Below are 13,407 nucleotides of genomic sequence, written 5' to 3'. Positions count from 1 at the left end.
CAACCAAACTAGGAGAGTCAGGTTTCAAATCCAGCCAATCTGTCTTTAATACCAGTCTCCAAACTACTACTTGGGGTAGTAGGCTGAACTTAAGACAGCCTTGAGCTTGGCCCTGCCCACGTCCAAGCTTGTTGCGGACAAAGAATGCACTTGGGGTGACGGCAGGACTACTCAGACGCGCTCCCCGTCTTCCCCTGGGAAGAGGAGGAAGATGCAGATTATCCCAGAGCGCTGGCTTGGAAATCTGGAGTTTAAATTCAGTCCCAGCCAGTTGACTTGAGTGTTCTCCGGGGCCTCAACCTCTCGAGACCTACAGCGGTCCCCGGAAGGAAGTTACCAGTTCAGGCGGTTGCGCGTTCACGTCTTCCTTCGGACGCGGAACCTTTGACACCACAGCTTCGGGGAGCAGACGGCGTAGACGGAGCAACGGAACCAACGGACCAAGGGGCGGGGCGGACGGGCTTAGGCGGGGCGGGAGGCGGAGGCGCCGCGTAGGCCAGGGAGGCCGGGCTGGCCCGGCTTGGGAGCTCTGTACCCATGTGCCGCCGCCTCCCCCAACGATGTTCCCCTCCCGGAGGAAAGCGGCGCAACTGCCCTGGGAGGACGGCAGGTGAGCTCGGCGGCCGGCCCGGTCCCCGTCCTCCCCGGGTGCAAGTTCTTTCCGGGCCACCGCGAGGAATCTAGGAGCCCGAGGCCGTTGTGACTCCGTCTCTACGGGGCTCTCTGAGGGTCTGTGTTTCTCCTTGGGGGTCTCTCTCTTTGGGTTTCTGTTTCTATTTGCGTCTTTGGCTCTACCAGTCTCCGTCACTCAGCAGGTCTGTATTTCTCCTTTGATTTCCCTTTGTGAGTTTCTGTCCCTCTGTGCGAGTCTCTCTCGTTATGAGTCTTTGTGTTTTTCCACTGACTTCAATTTTTATGCGGGTCTTAGAGTCCGTTGACCTTTCTCAGTGGATCTCTTGTCTGTCCCTGGTTTCAGAAGGTCTGTATTTCGTTTCTCTGGTCTCTACCTCCCCCATCACATGCCTGCAGTCTCAGACCCTACACTTACGCTTCCCCATTCTTTGCTGAGCCCCCAGAAGAATACACCAGACAGAAGCTCTGTGCTCTGCCTTGCTGGCCACTGCCTGGCTGGGACTGAGTTCTCCTCAGACTTAACATTAGTTCATTTCCGGTGCAGCTGTACTTGAATGTGGCCTGCCCCATGTGTTAGGTGTGGGCTTGACCCAGACCTTAGTGGTTGTCACTAAAGCAGAACGGGGATGAACTGTTTGGCCATTAAGGTTGGAAGGGACGCCCAGACTTCAGTCTTGAGGTGTACCCTCAGGCCTTCTCAGAACACATGGTAGTGGATCTAGCCTGGTGAATGACACCTCTTCCCCTGTATGTCTGTTAAGTTTGCCCAAAGGTGCCTAAAGACTTTGGAATATAGTAGGCACAACTCTTTATCTTTGGGAATTTTTCAGACTTGCTGTTGAAGTAAGAAGACAGGAATATAGTAGAAAGCCTAGACAGGATTTAGTCCTGGACCGGAATCCTCTTTAATAGCCATGTGACCAGAGCCAACTTAATCTTCCTTCTCAGCTCTTCCATCTCTGAAACAGGGATCATAATATCTCTTCTGCAGGTCTATATGAAGATATAAAGGAGATCACACATATATAAAAGTCTTGACACTATGCTTGGCACAGAGAAGGTACCAATTATCTTCCAGTTACTTTTGCAGTTTGGAGGTGCTGTAATCAGAGCAGCTGAGTATTCAAACCTGTGTCACTAAGGTTTGTGTGAGGGAAGAAAGGAAAAGTTATGGAGAATTTCCATTTCCTAATTTCTTCCTAAGAATTTTAGAAAGACAGCCATATTCCACAAAACTTTACTGGTATTACTTCATGCTTTTGACACAGGGGTACAAAGATCCATGCAACACATGCATACTGAGGTAGCAATTAAGAGTGTTGGCTCTGGAAACAGCCTGTCTGGGTTTGAATCACCCTCTTATTAGCTTTGGACACATACTAATGAAGGAGACAAAACCTCATCTGGTCTGCCTCCTCACCGCCAGAAACAGGGTGGCCTGGGCCTGGTAGCTGCTGAGACTGCAGATCTGGAGTTTGCCACCAGGTGGCACCAGGAGCAATTGTCAGTGTTCACTGTCCTGAGGAATTGGGATTCAGCTCTGAATTCAGTTGTTCAGTGATTTGGGCCCTAGCAGCACAGGAAGAGAGTGTCAGTGGGAATGTGATCCTAGTAGGAAGGGAACGCTGGACCAAGGGGACAGAAGGTGAAAGTGCATGGAGTGCCCAATCCATGCCACACCCCTGGATAATGGTCACTGCTTCTTCTCCCGAAGGTGGGATATTTCCTCATGTCCATCTCCCCGGTCTCTACCCCACCCCCAGCAAGAGCCCAGAGGGAGAATCTATAGAGGTTCCAGCCTTTCCAGGCCAATAGCAGGATTGGCCTCTGCTCCTCCCCAGCGGAAACCCCCACCACATGACAATGGGGGGTAAGTCAGAAGTCCTGCAAGGTTGTCTTGCCACGCTCTCTCTCTGCTGTGTGTGGGACCTGGGCCTGGCCTCAGGGTTGCTTCCAGTTGGCAGTTGTGCCTCTGGAGAGAGAAAGGAGTTGGTCTGGCTTTAGTGTGTGACAAGCATGCCCTGAATGCTTGATCCCTTCCTGTAACTCAATTAGCAAGCCCTCTGCTGTATGACTTGTGCTAAGTACACAGCTCTGAATCTGATTACCTGTGAAGAAGACAGGCAGGGACACAGGTGATTTCAGAACTCTTAAATGCTTCAAGGAGGGCAATACCAGATACTCCAGGAACACAAAGGAGGGAGTACGTATTTCAGTCTGTTGTGTATGTGGACGTAGGGGTGACAGTGCTGGCCATGACATTGGAGTTTGGCCTTGGAGGATCAAGGGGTGCTTCCAGGCAGATGAAATAAGGAAAGCCATTTTAGGCAGCAGCAGCAGACTCTGTGAGGGCTAGAGCAGGAAGGAATATGGCGAGTGGAGAAACTGAACTGCTCAGTGTGTAGCCCTGGGTGAGTGGCAGGAGCAACTGGAGATGGGGCCAGGTTACAGAGGGGTCTGACTGTCAGATCACGGAGTTTGCCCATTATCTTGTAAACAGGAAGATCATCCATGAGATTTGAAGGGGTCTGAACAGGGCAAGGACCAGGTGAGACTTGAACTAAAAGATAGGCAGTGTGTGAGGGAAGAACAAAGGGTACTTAGGAGGTAGAATCTATATGCTGTGGTAGCTAATTGATAATTCTCAGAGGTTATAAAGTAAATTGCTTTGCTGATTATTTCAGAAGACAGGAAGCTGCGATTTTCTTGGATTCCTTAGTTCCTTCACTGCCCTCAGGAACTTCCAGAGAGAGGGGCAAAGAAACCAGATGAATTCCATCCATTTATTTTTTTTTCCCAGCACTACCCCAGAGTGTAAGATACTCTGCTGTTCTTCCAGCTTCTGAAAGGTGCCTGGGTGCTGTTCCCAGCCCTCAGCTTTCTTTCCCTCTTCTGTTTCTCATCTTTTGTCACATGAGCTGCCCTGGACTGAAGCTTTGAGATGCATTCTGTGAACTGCCTTTGTTGGTTTGGGCTTCACATTGGTTTGGGGACAGACCTGATCTACCCAGAGTGAACAGTGGTCTTTTCACTGGAGCTGAAACAGTGAAACAGCTTTCCTCTTTGGGGGAGCTTTCTGGTCTGAGAAGTAGGATGAAGCCAAGCTTTCTGATGAGGGTGAATTTGCAGGGGAACAGGTAGAAGGCAGTGCGTGGGGTCTCTAAGGTGGGCTTCTGCCTTTGGCTCTGGACATGAGATGTTGTCTTGGGGAGGGGCAAGTTCAAGGGACAAGGAGTCTCTTCCCTGCCCTCGAGCAGCTCCCGGTCTGATCTGGACTCAGGCACAGAAAATAAGAGAGCATCGAGCAAGTGGGGCAGCTCCAAGACCTGCGAGTGTTTGGAGGGCCTCCTGGAGGTGGGGTGGCTCAGGCTGAACCTAGAGCTGGAAGCACGATTCTGATGCATGGTAGCAGCACAAACAAAAGCACTAAAGTTGCTTCTGCACTAATTCCCAAGTGCTTGGGGCCGACCAGTCACATGTGCCTTACTTATGGGAAGCCAGAGAAGGGTGTGTTACAGGACCTTGGCTCACCTTGCCCTTCTGACCCGCTCCTTGTTCTTGTCCCAGGTCCAGGTTGATTCCCAGTGGCCTCCCCCGGAAATGTTCTGTCTTCCACCTCTTTGTTGCCTGTCTCTTACTGGGCTTCCTCTCCCTGCTATGGCTGCAGCTCAGCTGCTCTGGGGACGTAGCCCGGACAGCCAGGGGACAAGGACAGGAGACCCCAGGCCCATTGCGGGCCTGCCCGCCAGAACCACCTCGTGAGCACTGGGAAGAAGATGAGTCATGGGGCCCCCACCGCCTGGCAGTGTTGGTGCCCTTTCGAGAACGCTTTGAGGAGCTCCTGGTCTTTGTGCCCCACATGCACCGCTTCCTGAGCAAGAAGAAGATCCAGCACCACATCTATGTGCTCAACCAGGTGGATCATTTCAGGTAGGGACCACCTCCAAGCCGCAGCCGCTCACCTGGGCCTCACCTTGCCCTGGTCTCTCCCTTGCCTGCTCCCTTTCCCGGCAGCAGTCCAGTACCAGGCAGCCCAGGCCCGTGAAAGGCCACCTGGGGCAGCAGCAGAAGGGTGGGAGGTGCTCGACCCCTCTCACTGGGTGTGGTGGGAACTTTCGGGGAGGGTTTGGGACTGGGGAGGCCCCGGATCTGGTTTCCATTTTACAAAGGTCCCTGTGGCTGCTATTTGTGCACTAGGCCATACCAGGACAAGAAGGGGAGTGAGAGAGCTGTTGGGCAGGCGTTGCTCTCGTTGCCATCGTGGCAGACACGGTGGAGAGAAGCAATGTGGAGGAAGGGCAGGCAGGGCTTGCTGGTGGATTAGTTGCAGTGATTAGGGAAAGAGAAGGGTCAAGGGCAAGGCTTTAAGGTTGTTCAAAATCTGGCATTAACTTAAAATCCTTGCCCACACCAAAAACTGCTCCCCTCCATGATCACAATCCATGCATTGCACAGCCCACTCCCACCTCCTTTTCCTCCAGCTCACTCCCACTGGGGAACATACTCCAGCAGTTCTTGGAATCCGACAGGTCCTTTAGTCCACAATCCTCCCAGTGTTCTCTGCCTTCCTCCTGACCTGACCTCTACTTTCTCCTGACCTGACTTGACTACAGCTGAATCCCTGATTTCCCACCTGCCCTCTTCCTCATTTTAGGAGATGGAAACTCCACACTCCCAGCTGCTCAGGCCAGAAGGTGCTGGGGTCGTCCTACACTCCTGCTCTCTCACACAACATGTCTAGTCCACCAGCAAAGTGTGTCTAGCATCTGCCCTCCTATCATCCCCACTGCTACCTGAGTTAAGGCATCATCAGTTCATGCCTGAATTATTGTAGCAGCCTCTTAACCTGTCTTCCTGCTTCCACCCATCACCTTCCAGGCTCTTCTTATCATACCAGCTAGAGTGATCCTGGTAAACACTGAGCCACTGCACATGATGCCTTCACTCTTAGCCCTTCAGTGGCTCGCCATCTCATGCAGGGTCAAAGCCCATGTCCTTCAGGGACCTGTCACCCTCTGACCTCATTCCCTAAAACCTCACTCACTCTGCTTGACCACACTGCTGACTGCTCCAGCCTGCAGCCTTGGGGGTCATTTCCGCTTCTGCTCGGAGCCCCATTCCCGTGATTTCCACGGGGCTCGTTCCCTCAGGCCTTCAGGTTTCTGCTCACATATCACTCTGTTATGCTGGCTCTCCCTGACCACCTCATCTAAAGGGGCAGCCTTACCCGCCAGTGTGTTCTATTCTTCTCACATTGCTTTACTATTCTTCTCAACAGTTACCACTCACTGGCTTGTTGCATGTTTACTCAAGTTGTTTTTGGTTTTTTGTCTTATTAGAATGTCAGCTCCTTGAGGGCAGGGCTTTGATTTCTCACTGCTGTATCTCCCGTGCTCTGAACAGTTTCTGGGACATAGTAGGTGCTTGGTAAACATTCATTAGATGAGTGGAGGAGCAGCTGGGCAGCCCTGTAGTGAAGTTGGCATCGAGCTGGAGGGCAGCATGGGTACTGGGGTCTGTTGCCGTGGAGGATAGGCTCTCACGTAGAGGCTGGGGGAGAGCAAGCTTGCTGCCCCCTGCCCAGCTTTGGCACCCTGCACAGGTTCAACCGGGCAGCGCTCATCAACGCGGGCTTCCTGGAAAGCGGCAACAGCACAGACTACATTGCCATGCACGACGTGGACCTGCTCCCGCTCAATGAGGAGCTGGACTATGGCTTCCCAGAGGCTGGGCCCTTCCACGTGGCCTCCCCAGAGCTCCACCCGCTCTACCACTACAAGACCTACGTTGGTGGCATCCTGCTGCTTTCCAAGCAGCACTACCAGCTGGTGAGGCCTGGCATGCCTGCTCTGCTCAGAGCCAGGCAACACCTACCTGGATGGGGGCTGTGGCCAGAGGAGTGGCAGTTCTGGGGCCCAGTAGATGGAGGATCCTTCCTAGGGCCAGCGGGGGAGCCCAGGGCTAGCTAGAGGCATGAGAGAGGAGCAGGACCAAGCAATCCAGTTAGGGAGGGTTTCTGCCTCAGTAGCAGAACCCCTCATGTGAACTAGCTTCAGAAGCCCTGTTCTTTGCTTCTCAAAATGGAAAAGTCTGCTCAGCCTATCAGACAGTTATCACCAGGACATCATTTCAGTTTCCGTCTCTCAGCTCTGCCTTCTCTAGACTGGATTTACTTTCAGACATTCGGGATGCAACATAGTGGTTGTAGCTGCAACCTGCATCTGTCTAGGCCCAAGTCCAGTGGAAAATGGAGCTCCCTTTTCCAGCAGCCCAGACAGCAGTCCCACAGCTGCACCATGCTGGCTCTTGATTGGCCTGCCTTGCGTCATGGCTAATCCGTGAATCAGTCACTGTGGTAGGGGTGGGAGTGGGATGGTGGGGTGGGAAGAACTGCGTGGCTTAGACCCCCATCTCTTGCTCCTCTGTTTAATCTGTGGCTGAAGCCAGCTTAATGTAAATGAAGCCTGAAATCATGGCAAAAATAAATGTCTGCCATCTGACTTCAGACACTGTCTCTTTCTTCCATACAGAGGAAGAGACAAGGGCAGAGAGACCCTCAGGAGAAATGGGAGTAGGGGACCAGGCAGGAATAGAGCAGGAACTGGCACTGTGCCCATCATCAGCTCTTAGAGGTCCCCTCCCAGCAGTCAGACATTTTTGAGAAACTGTTCGTCTCACACAAATCCAAGGCCCCATTAGAACAGGCAAAGGAACCTGGGGTATGCTGACTGTTCCCCACTAGTACCACAGAGGTTGTAAGAACCAAAAGCATCTGAGTGTTCATTCATAGCTTTGGGGGAGGAGGAGGAAAGGCCCTACTTGGGACCCCAAGTAGGAGACCAAAGAGCATCCCTGGGAGGATGGGGCAAGTGACACTGCCTGTCTTTGCGTCAGTGCAACGGGATGTCCAACCGCTTCTGGGGCTGGGGCCGAGAAGATGACGAGTTCTACCGGCGCATCAAAGGAGCTGGGCTCCAGGTAATGCTCCCCCCACCCCCCAACCCGCCACTTCTTCGGCCATCATGGCAGTCCTGAGGTTCCTGTCTGCCCTCAGATGAAGTTCCTGGGGCTGGGAGATGGCACCCCTGGTTCCAATCCCAGCCCTGCCACCGACTAGTACACCTCTCTTAAAGAATGGGAATACAGGCTCCTGCCTGTGGGCTGTTACCTAGTGGTGAGGACCTCCAGGAGAGGCAGCCTGATCCAGCTTCCTTTGGCCTCCTTAGCTTTTCCGCCCTTCGGGTATCACAACTGGGTACAAGACATTCCGCCACCTGCACGACCCAGCCTGGAGGAAGAGAGACCAGAAGCGCATCGCGGCTCAAAAACAGGTGATGGCTGATCTCTTGATCAGGGTGGACAGGTGCTGGCTGGTCCCTTGATCCGGGGTAGACAGGTGCTCGCCAGTCCCTTGATCAGGGTAGGTGTGTGGTATATAGGGAACCAGCGGGCCCAAGCTTTTCACCAAGTTCTCATTGTGCCCAAATGGTCCCATCCTCCCCTGCTTGGCCCAGGTCATTGTGGGCATTCTGCTTGGGCACAGGGTCTTCTTCTGGTGGCTGCCATGGCCCCTGGGCCTTGTGGGTCAGCCAAGACATCAGAGGCCATTTAGGCTATGTGTGTCAGGTGGGGTGGGGACAAGACTCAACCGAAGGTGCCAGAATCCCAGGCAGCCCTGGGACACGGGAGTCCACATCTCTCAAATAGCCTCTTCTCTCGGCGCCAGATTAGTTGAACTAGAAAACACTTGCTCTCCTGCTGATGGGGATGTGCAGCTATGGGCAGGAGACTTCCTGTCTCTGAGCTTCCCTTTCCCCTCTGTGGGGATCATAGTACCTCTGATGACAAGATCATGGGGGATCAGTGGACAGCTGGCACCTACAAAACCCTGAGTTTTCTCCCCACTTCCTTCTCCCCACTTCCTTCTCAGGAGCAGTTCAAGGTGGACCGGGAGGGAGGCCTGAGCACTGTGAAGTACCGTGTGGATTCCCGTACAGCCCTGTCTGTGGGCGGGGCCCCCTGCACTGTGCTCAACATCCTGCTGGACTGTGACAAGGCCGCCACCCCATGGTGCACATTCAGCTGAAGGGGCTGGACAGTGAGGGAGCTTGTGCCTATCGGCCACACTGCTACTCAAGCCCAGGCCCAGCTCCAGTAGGACATGGAGTGGCCTGAAGCAGTGGCCAGCCAGCCACATGTTTGCAGCAACCTGGCTCCCAAAGGCAGGTTTGAGCCAGGACAGGACACACACAGGTGCCTGGGATGCTACCAGCAATAAACAGTGATGGAGAGAGGCTGGGACATGGCTCCCAACTGGACTCTCCACCCTGCCTTACTGCTTGCCCTGCCCTGCCCTGCCCTCCTTTGTATGCTGAGATCTGCAAGTTCCTCCCTTTGGACTGCCTCATGCAGAGATACAGTTTAGAAGCCAGGCCACTGGTGTGGGTGGCCAGGGCCATCAGGAGGGTTAAAACTGCAGAGAGCAGGGTGCAAGCCCTACAAAGGGAGCAGCTGAGACCAGCTCTGGCTGGTTGTCACCATGTAGGAATGTGGGCCTAGTGTTGCCAGATCTGATTTTTCAAAAGAAACTAGAATTCTGGATTCTTGAGTGAAATTGGTTAATTTTTTTTAATTGGTTAATTTTTAAATGATAGCAACTAATTCAAACTTAAAAAAGTATGGCAGGCCAAACCTGCGGCTGAGGGGGAAGGGAATGGGGCCAAAAAAGACATTTTTCTTAGTTAAAAGCTGGCAAGGAGTTGGGGCAGGGCTGGGGACGATGAGGCCAGGGGAAGCTCAGGTGGGAGAGAAGCCCAAGGCAAAAGGCCCCTGTTCCCTCCCTCAGCCCAAGGGGTGCTTCATCCTGTCTCACTAAAATGGACAGAAGTAGATCACATGACTGGAGTGAGGGTAGTCAGGCTACATTGCAGAGACTCACTCGGTCATCGCTTGGGAAGGGAAGACCATGTTCCTGAGCCTGGAGGAAGATGAGAAGTAGAATCCCTGGAGTGTTCCCACAGTGTGAGGAGAGATTACTGATGGTCATCAAAAGCAACAGAGAAGGAGGGAGGGGAGCCAAGGGAGATGGTGGAATCATCTGGAGGGAAGCCCAGGGCCAATGAGAGAGGGACATGAGGGACCCTGAAAGGTAAATTACTCCTTCAAGGCATTTGACTACAGAAGATTTGGGGTAGAAGTTGGAAGAGACTGGGATCAGTTAAGATTAGTTCAACAATAAATAGGACACCTGAAGTGCCAGAGGAAAGATTGAGGTCCCCAAATACAGGAGGGTAGATTCAGAATCTCCGCTCCAAAAGTGCTCCTCCTCCAACGGTGGTCTTCGGGTTATTTTGTGTAGTTGTGTGGGTTGTGCATTGTACAACCTGAGCATAAACCAAGAGATTTAAGCAAAGAGGAGTGGAGGGAGTGAAGAACTTCAGGTTCCATGTAACTGGTGAGGCCTATAAGAGAGGGTCCTTGGGATTCTAAATTGACCTCATCCAGCAATTCAGCTTCACTTACTACAGTGAAGGGCAAACAGATCTTGATGACAGTGCGAGGGTAGTCAAGGGACTTTCTCGACTTGCGGCCCAGGGGAGGGGAATGGTGCACTTTCTGTATGCTGGTCTCCTGGACAACCCTGACTGTGTCATCTTGGACTTAAGTAACACGAAGCCTTTTGGAGTTGGTGGGAGTAGGTATGACTGCCCCCAGCTCTATACTCACCTGGCAGGTAAGAAGACAAAAAAAGATGGACTCCTTCCTTTCCACCTGCCCTGAGAGGTGGGATGAGCAGGAGAAAAGCAGGATCAGCCAGCTCAGCCTGGGCTGGCTGCATCTCTTAACCCTGCACTCCCACACTCAGGACCACCACTGCCACCTCCACGATCCAGACAGCAGAAGGCATCCCAGGCCAGGCCTGATGCGGCTCTAATCTTCAGCCCACCCTTACTCCCCATCTCGGGCCTCCCCTAGACCTTTCTGGGAGAGCGGGAGAAGGCTAAGAGGTGGTCGGTAATGAGAAGAAGCAGAGAGCTCTTCCACCGCCTCAGCACCTTGGCAGCTCCTCTCAAGTGGAACAGGTGCCCCAGCCTTGCTGGTCAGTATGTGACTGATGTGAACCCAGGATGTAGGAGCACCTAGCACGTGCTTCACCAGTGGTTCTGTGATGACAGCTGGCACTTGTTGAGCATTCTCACGTACAAAATTTAGTACACTGGGTTATTTCACGTAGGTCTTCACCTAAGAGCTAGGCCCTGTTTTATTAACCTGTTTTATAGACGAGGATGGTGGAGCACAGGGAGGTAAGAAACTTGCCCAGGGTCGCAAGGCTGGTAAGTAGTGGAGCTTGGGATTTGGATCCCTGGAACCTGTCCTCTGGGCAGGAAAAAAACTGGAGAAAATCTAGGTGATTTTGCTTTGGCAGTGAATTTTTAGATAGAATACCAAAAATATGATCTGTGAAAGAAATAGTTGATGTTAGACTTTTATTAAAACTTAAAACTGCTCTGTGAAAGCAACTGTTAAGAGAATGAAAAGACAAGCCATAAACTAGAAAAAAATTTTGTAAAACATACCTGATAAAGGACTTGTACCCAAAATATACAATGAGTTTTAAAAGTCAACAGTAAGATAAAAACCCAAGTGAAAAACAGGCAAAAGATCTGAAGAGGCACTTCATCAACAAAGATATACAAATGGCAAATAAGCATATGAAAAGATGCTCAACATAATTTGTCACTAGAGAATTGCAAGTTTAAAACAACAATGAGACACTAATACATACCTGTTAGAATGCCTAAAACCCAAAAACTATCAAATGCTGGTGAGAATGTGGAGCAATGGGAAACATTCTCACTGTTGCAGGTGAGAAAGCAAAATGATACTCACTTTGGAAGACGGTATGGTAGTTTCACACAAAGCTGAGCATAATCTTACCGTATCAGTGAGCTCACTGCTAGGTACTTTCCCAACTGACTGAAAATTTGTGCCCTCACAAAAACCTACATGTGAACGTTCTATGGCAGATTTGTTTGTAATCACTACAAGAAGTGACCAAGATTTCCTTCAATATGTGGATGGATTAAAAAAAATAGTGGCACATTTATACGATGGAGTATTACGCAGCACTAAAAAGAAATGAGCTACCCAGTCACAGAAAGACATGGAAGAACCATAAATGTGGCTGAGTGGAAGAAACCAGTCTAGAATAGGTATATAGAGAATTCGCTAGTGGTCCAGTGGTTAGGACTCTGGGCTTCCACTGCAGGGGGCATAGATGTGATTTCTGATTGGGGAACTAAGATCCTACAAGCCCTTTTGTGGCACAATCAAAAAGTGAGCCTTAATGTATGCAAATTAAAAAAAAAATTTAGGAGGTAAGAGGATCGCAGGAAGGAATGCACACTATGGCAAGAAAATCAAACTGCCTTACATTACAAAACAGCCTCACTGAAGAGGATATGGGAGAAGGTGCTGGCCTAAGTAACACTGGAAAGTATGCAATCTGTAAGACTAAAGTCAAGAAGTGCATGTGTGCAGGATCCTCTAGTAGTTTCCCATAGGGATATGGTATGCTTGCTAAGTCGCTTCAGTCATGTCTTGACTCTGTTATCCTATGGACTGTAGCCCACCAGGCTCCTCTGTTCATGGGATTTGCCAGGCAAGAATACTGGAGAGTGGGTTGCCATGCTATCCTCCAGGGAATCTTCCCAACTCAGATCAAACCTGTGTCTCTTACATCTCCTCCATTGTCAGGTGGGTTCTTTACCACTAGTGCCGCCTGAGAAGCCCTGGGGGTTTGGGGTATAGTATAACAATTCTGCACATTATGATTGAAGAATTAAGTGAATGGATGGTGGGAGCCAGTTTTCTTACTATGGAGTAGGAATTTTTTAGCAAAGAGCAAAATGCTAGAATGATTCATGTGGTGATGGATTAGAGTTGAATAAATCGGTATGAATTTGCATTAAACTTAATTATACATAGAAATATTTATAGATATGTGTATACACAGGTATCACACGTGTGTATTTCCTTGTGTCAGCTGAGAGGCCCTGGAAGCAATGGCACTCCAGTAGCAAAGAGCACACAACCAGTGCTCACATCATGGTTTCATTCTCCAGTGGAAGCAACCATGGCTGCTGGGATAAATGGTTGAGTCAAAGGCTAGGGTGGAAAGCCTACAAGATGAGCCTGGAGCATCTTTTAGTTCCAGAGAGTAAGGAAATGTGTTTTTAGAATTGATGGGGGTGAGTGGTTGCTTCCCTGGTGATCCGTTGGTTAAGATTTCCCCTTCCAGTGGAGGGGGTGCAGGTTCAGTCCCTCGTCAGGGAGCGAAGAACCCACATGCCTCATGGCCAAAAAACCAAAACGTAAAACAGAAGCAATATTGTAACAGATTCAATAAAGACTTCATAAATGGCCCACATAAAAATTCTAAAGTAAAAAATTTTTTTAAATTTAGGGTATTGTCAAAGGAACACAGGTACCAACTTAAAGGGCTCTCAATGGCCAAAACTGGGACAACTGTAGCAAAAAAAAAAAAAAAAAAAAACACCAAAAGGAATATGGGGTTATGACCCAATGTATAAAATAAATACACTGATAAATGGGAGAAGAGAGAAGCATATTATGCAGAATTATTCCAGATAATTTATGCAGATGCTCTGCCCTCAAGGAAAGGGAGCATGACTACCTATTGTTTAAGCTGTCGACTGCTGATAGTGACCTTGTTCCAAAGAGTACAGTGTGGAAATGTGTGTGTGTGGGGAG

The 13,407-nt window shown here is 50.6% G+C and overlaps 1 protein-coding gene across 2 annotated transcripts; it reads left to right on the top strand.

Moving 5' to 3' along the window:
• Positions 1-428: 428 nt before the first annotated feature.
• B4GALT7 (beta-1,4-galactosyltransferase 7) lies at positions 429-12,606 on the top strand. Of its 2 annotated transcripts, XM_027546820.1 has the most exons (7): positions 449-610; positions 2,348-2,503; positions 4,201-4,563; positions 6,236-6,461; positions 7,528-7,611; positions 7,860-7,964; positions 8,564-12,606. In XM_027546820.1, exons 1-7 carry the CDS (start codon positions 561-563, stop codon positions 8,717-8,719), a joined length of 1,140 nt encoding a protein of 379 aa, XP_027402621.1. In that variant the 5' UTR covers positions 449-560; the 3' UTR covers positions 8,720-12,606. The 2 variants fall into 2 exon arrangements, with proteins under 2 accessions (XP_027402622.1, XP_027402621.1); XM_027546821.1 differs by lacking the exon at positions 2,348-2,503 and having other exon boundaries at positions 429-610.
• The last annotated feature ends 801 nt before the right edge of the window (positions 12,607-13,407 follow it).

Source organism: Bos indicus x Bos taurus, chromosome 7 (genome assembly GCF_003369695.1).
Source record: "Bos indicus x Bos taurus breed Angus x Brahman F1 hybrid chromosome 7, Bos_hybrid_MaternalHap_v2.0, whole genome shotgun sequence".
Taxonomy (NCBI): domain Eukaryota; kingdom Metazoa; phylum Chordata; class Mammalia; order Artiodactyla; family Bovidae; genus Bos; species Bos indicus x Bos taurus.
The sequence above is the reverse complement of the archived record's forward strand: the minus strand, read 5'-3'. Positions and strand labels throughout refer to the sequence as shown.

Excerpts from the sequence above, each read along its gene's own strand:
- B4GALT7 (XM_027546820.1), top strand. The coding sequence starts at position 561 with ATGTTCCCCTCCCGGAGGAAAGCGGCGCAACTGCCCTGGGAGGACGGC. Across the intron at positions 2,504-4,200 it reads CCACCACATGACAATGGGGG|GTCCAGGTTGATTCCCAGTG; the intron begins GTAAGTCAGAAG and ends TTCTTGTCCCAG. Across the intron at positions 7,612-7,859 it reads TCAAAGGAGCTGGGCTCCAG|CTTTTCCGCCCTTCGGGTAT; the intron begins GTAATGCTCCCC and ends TGGCCTCCTTAG.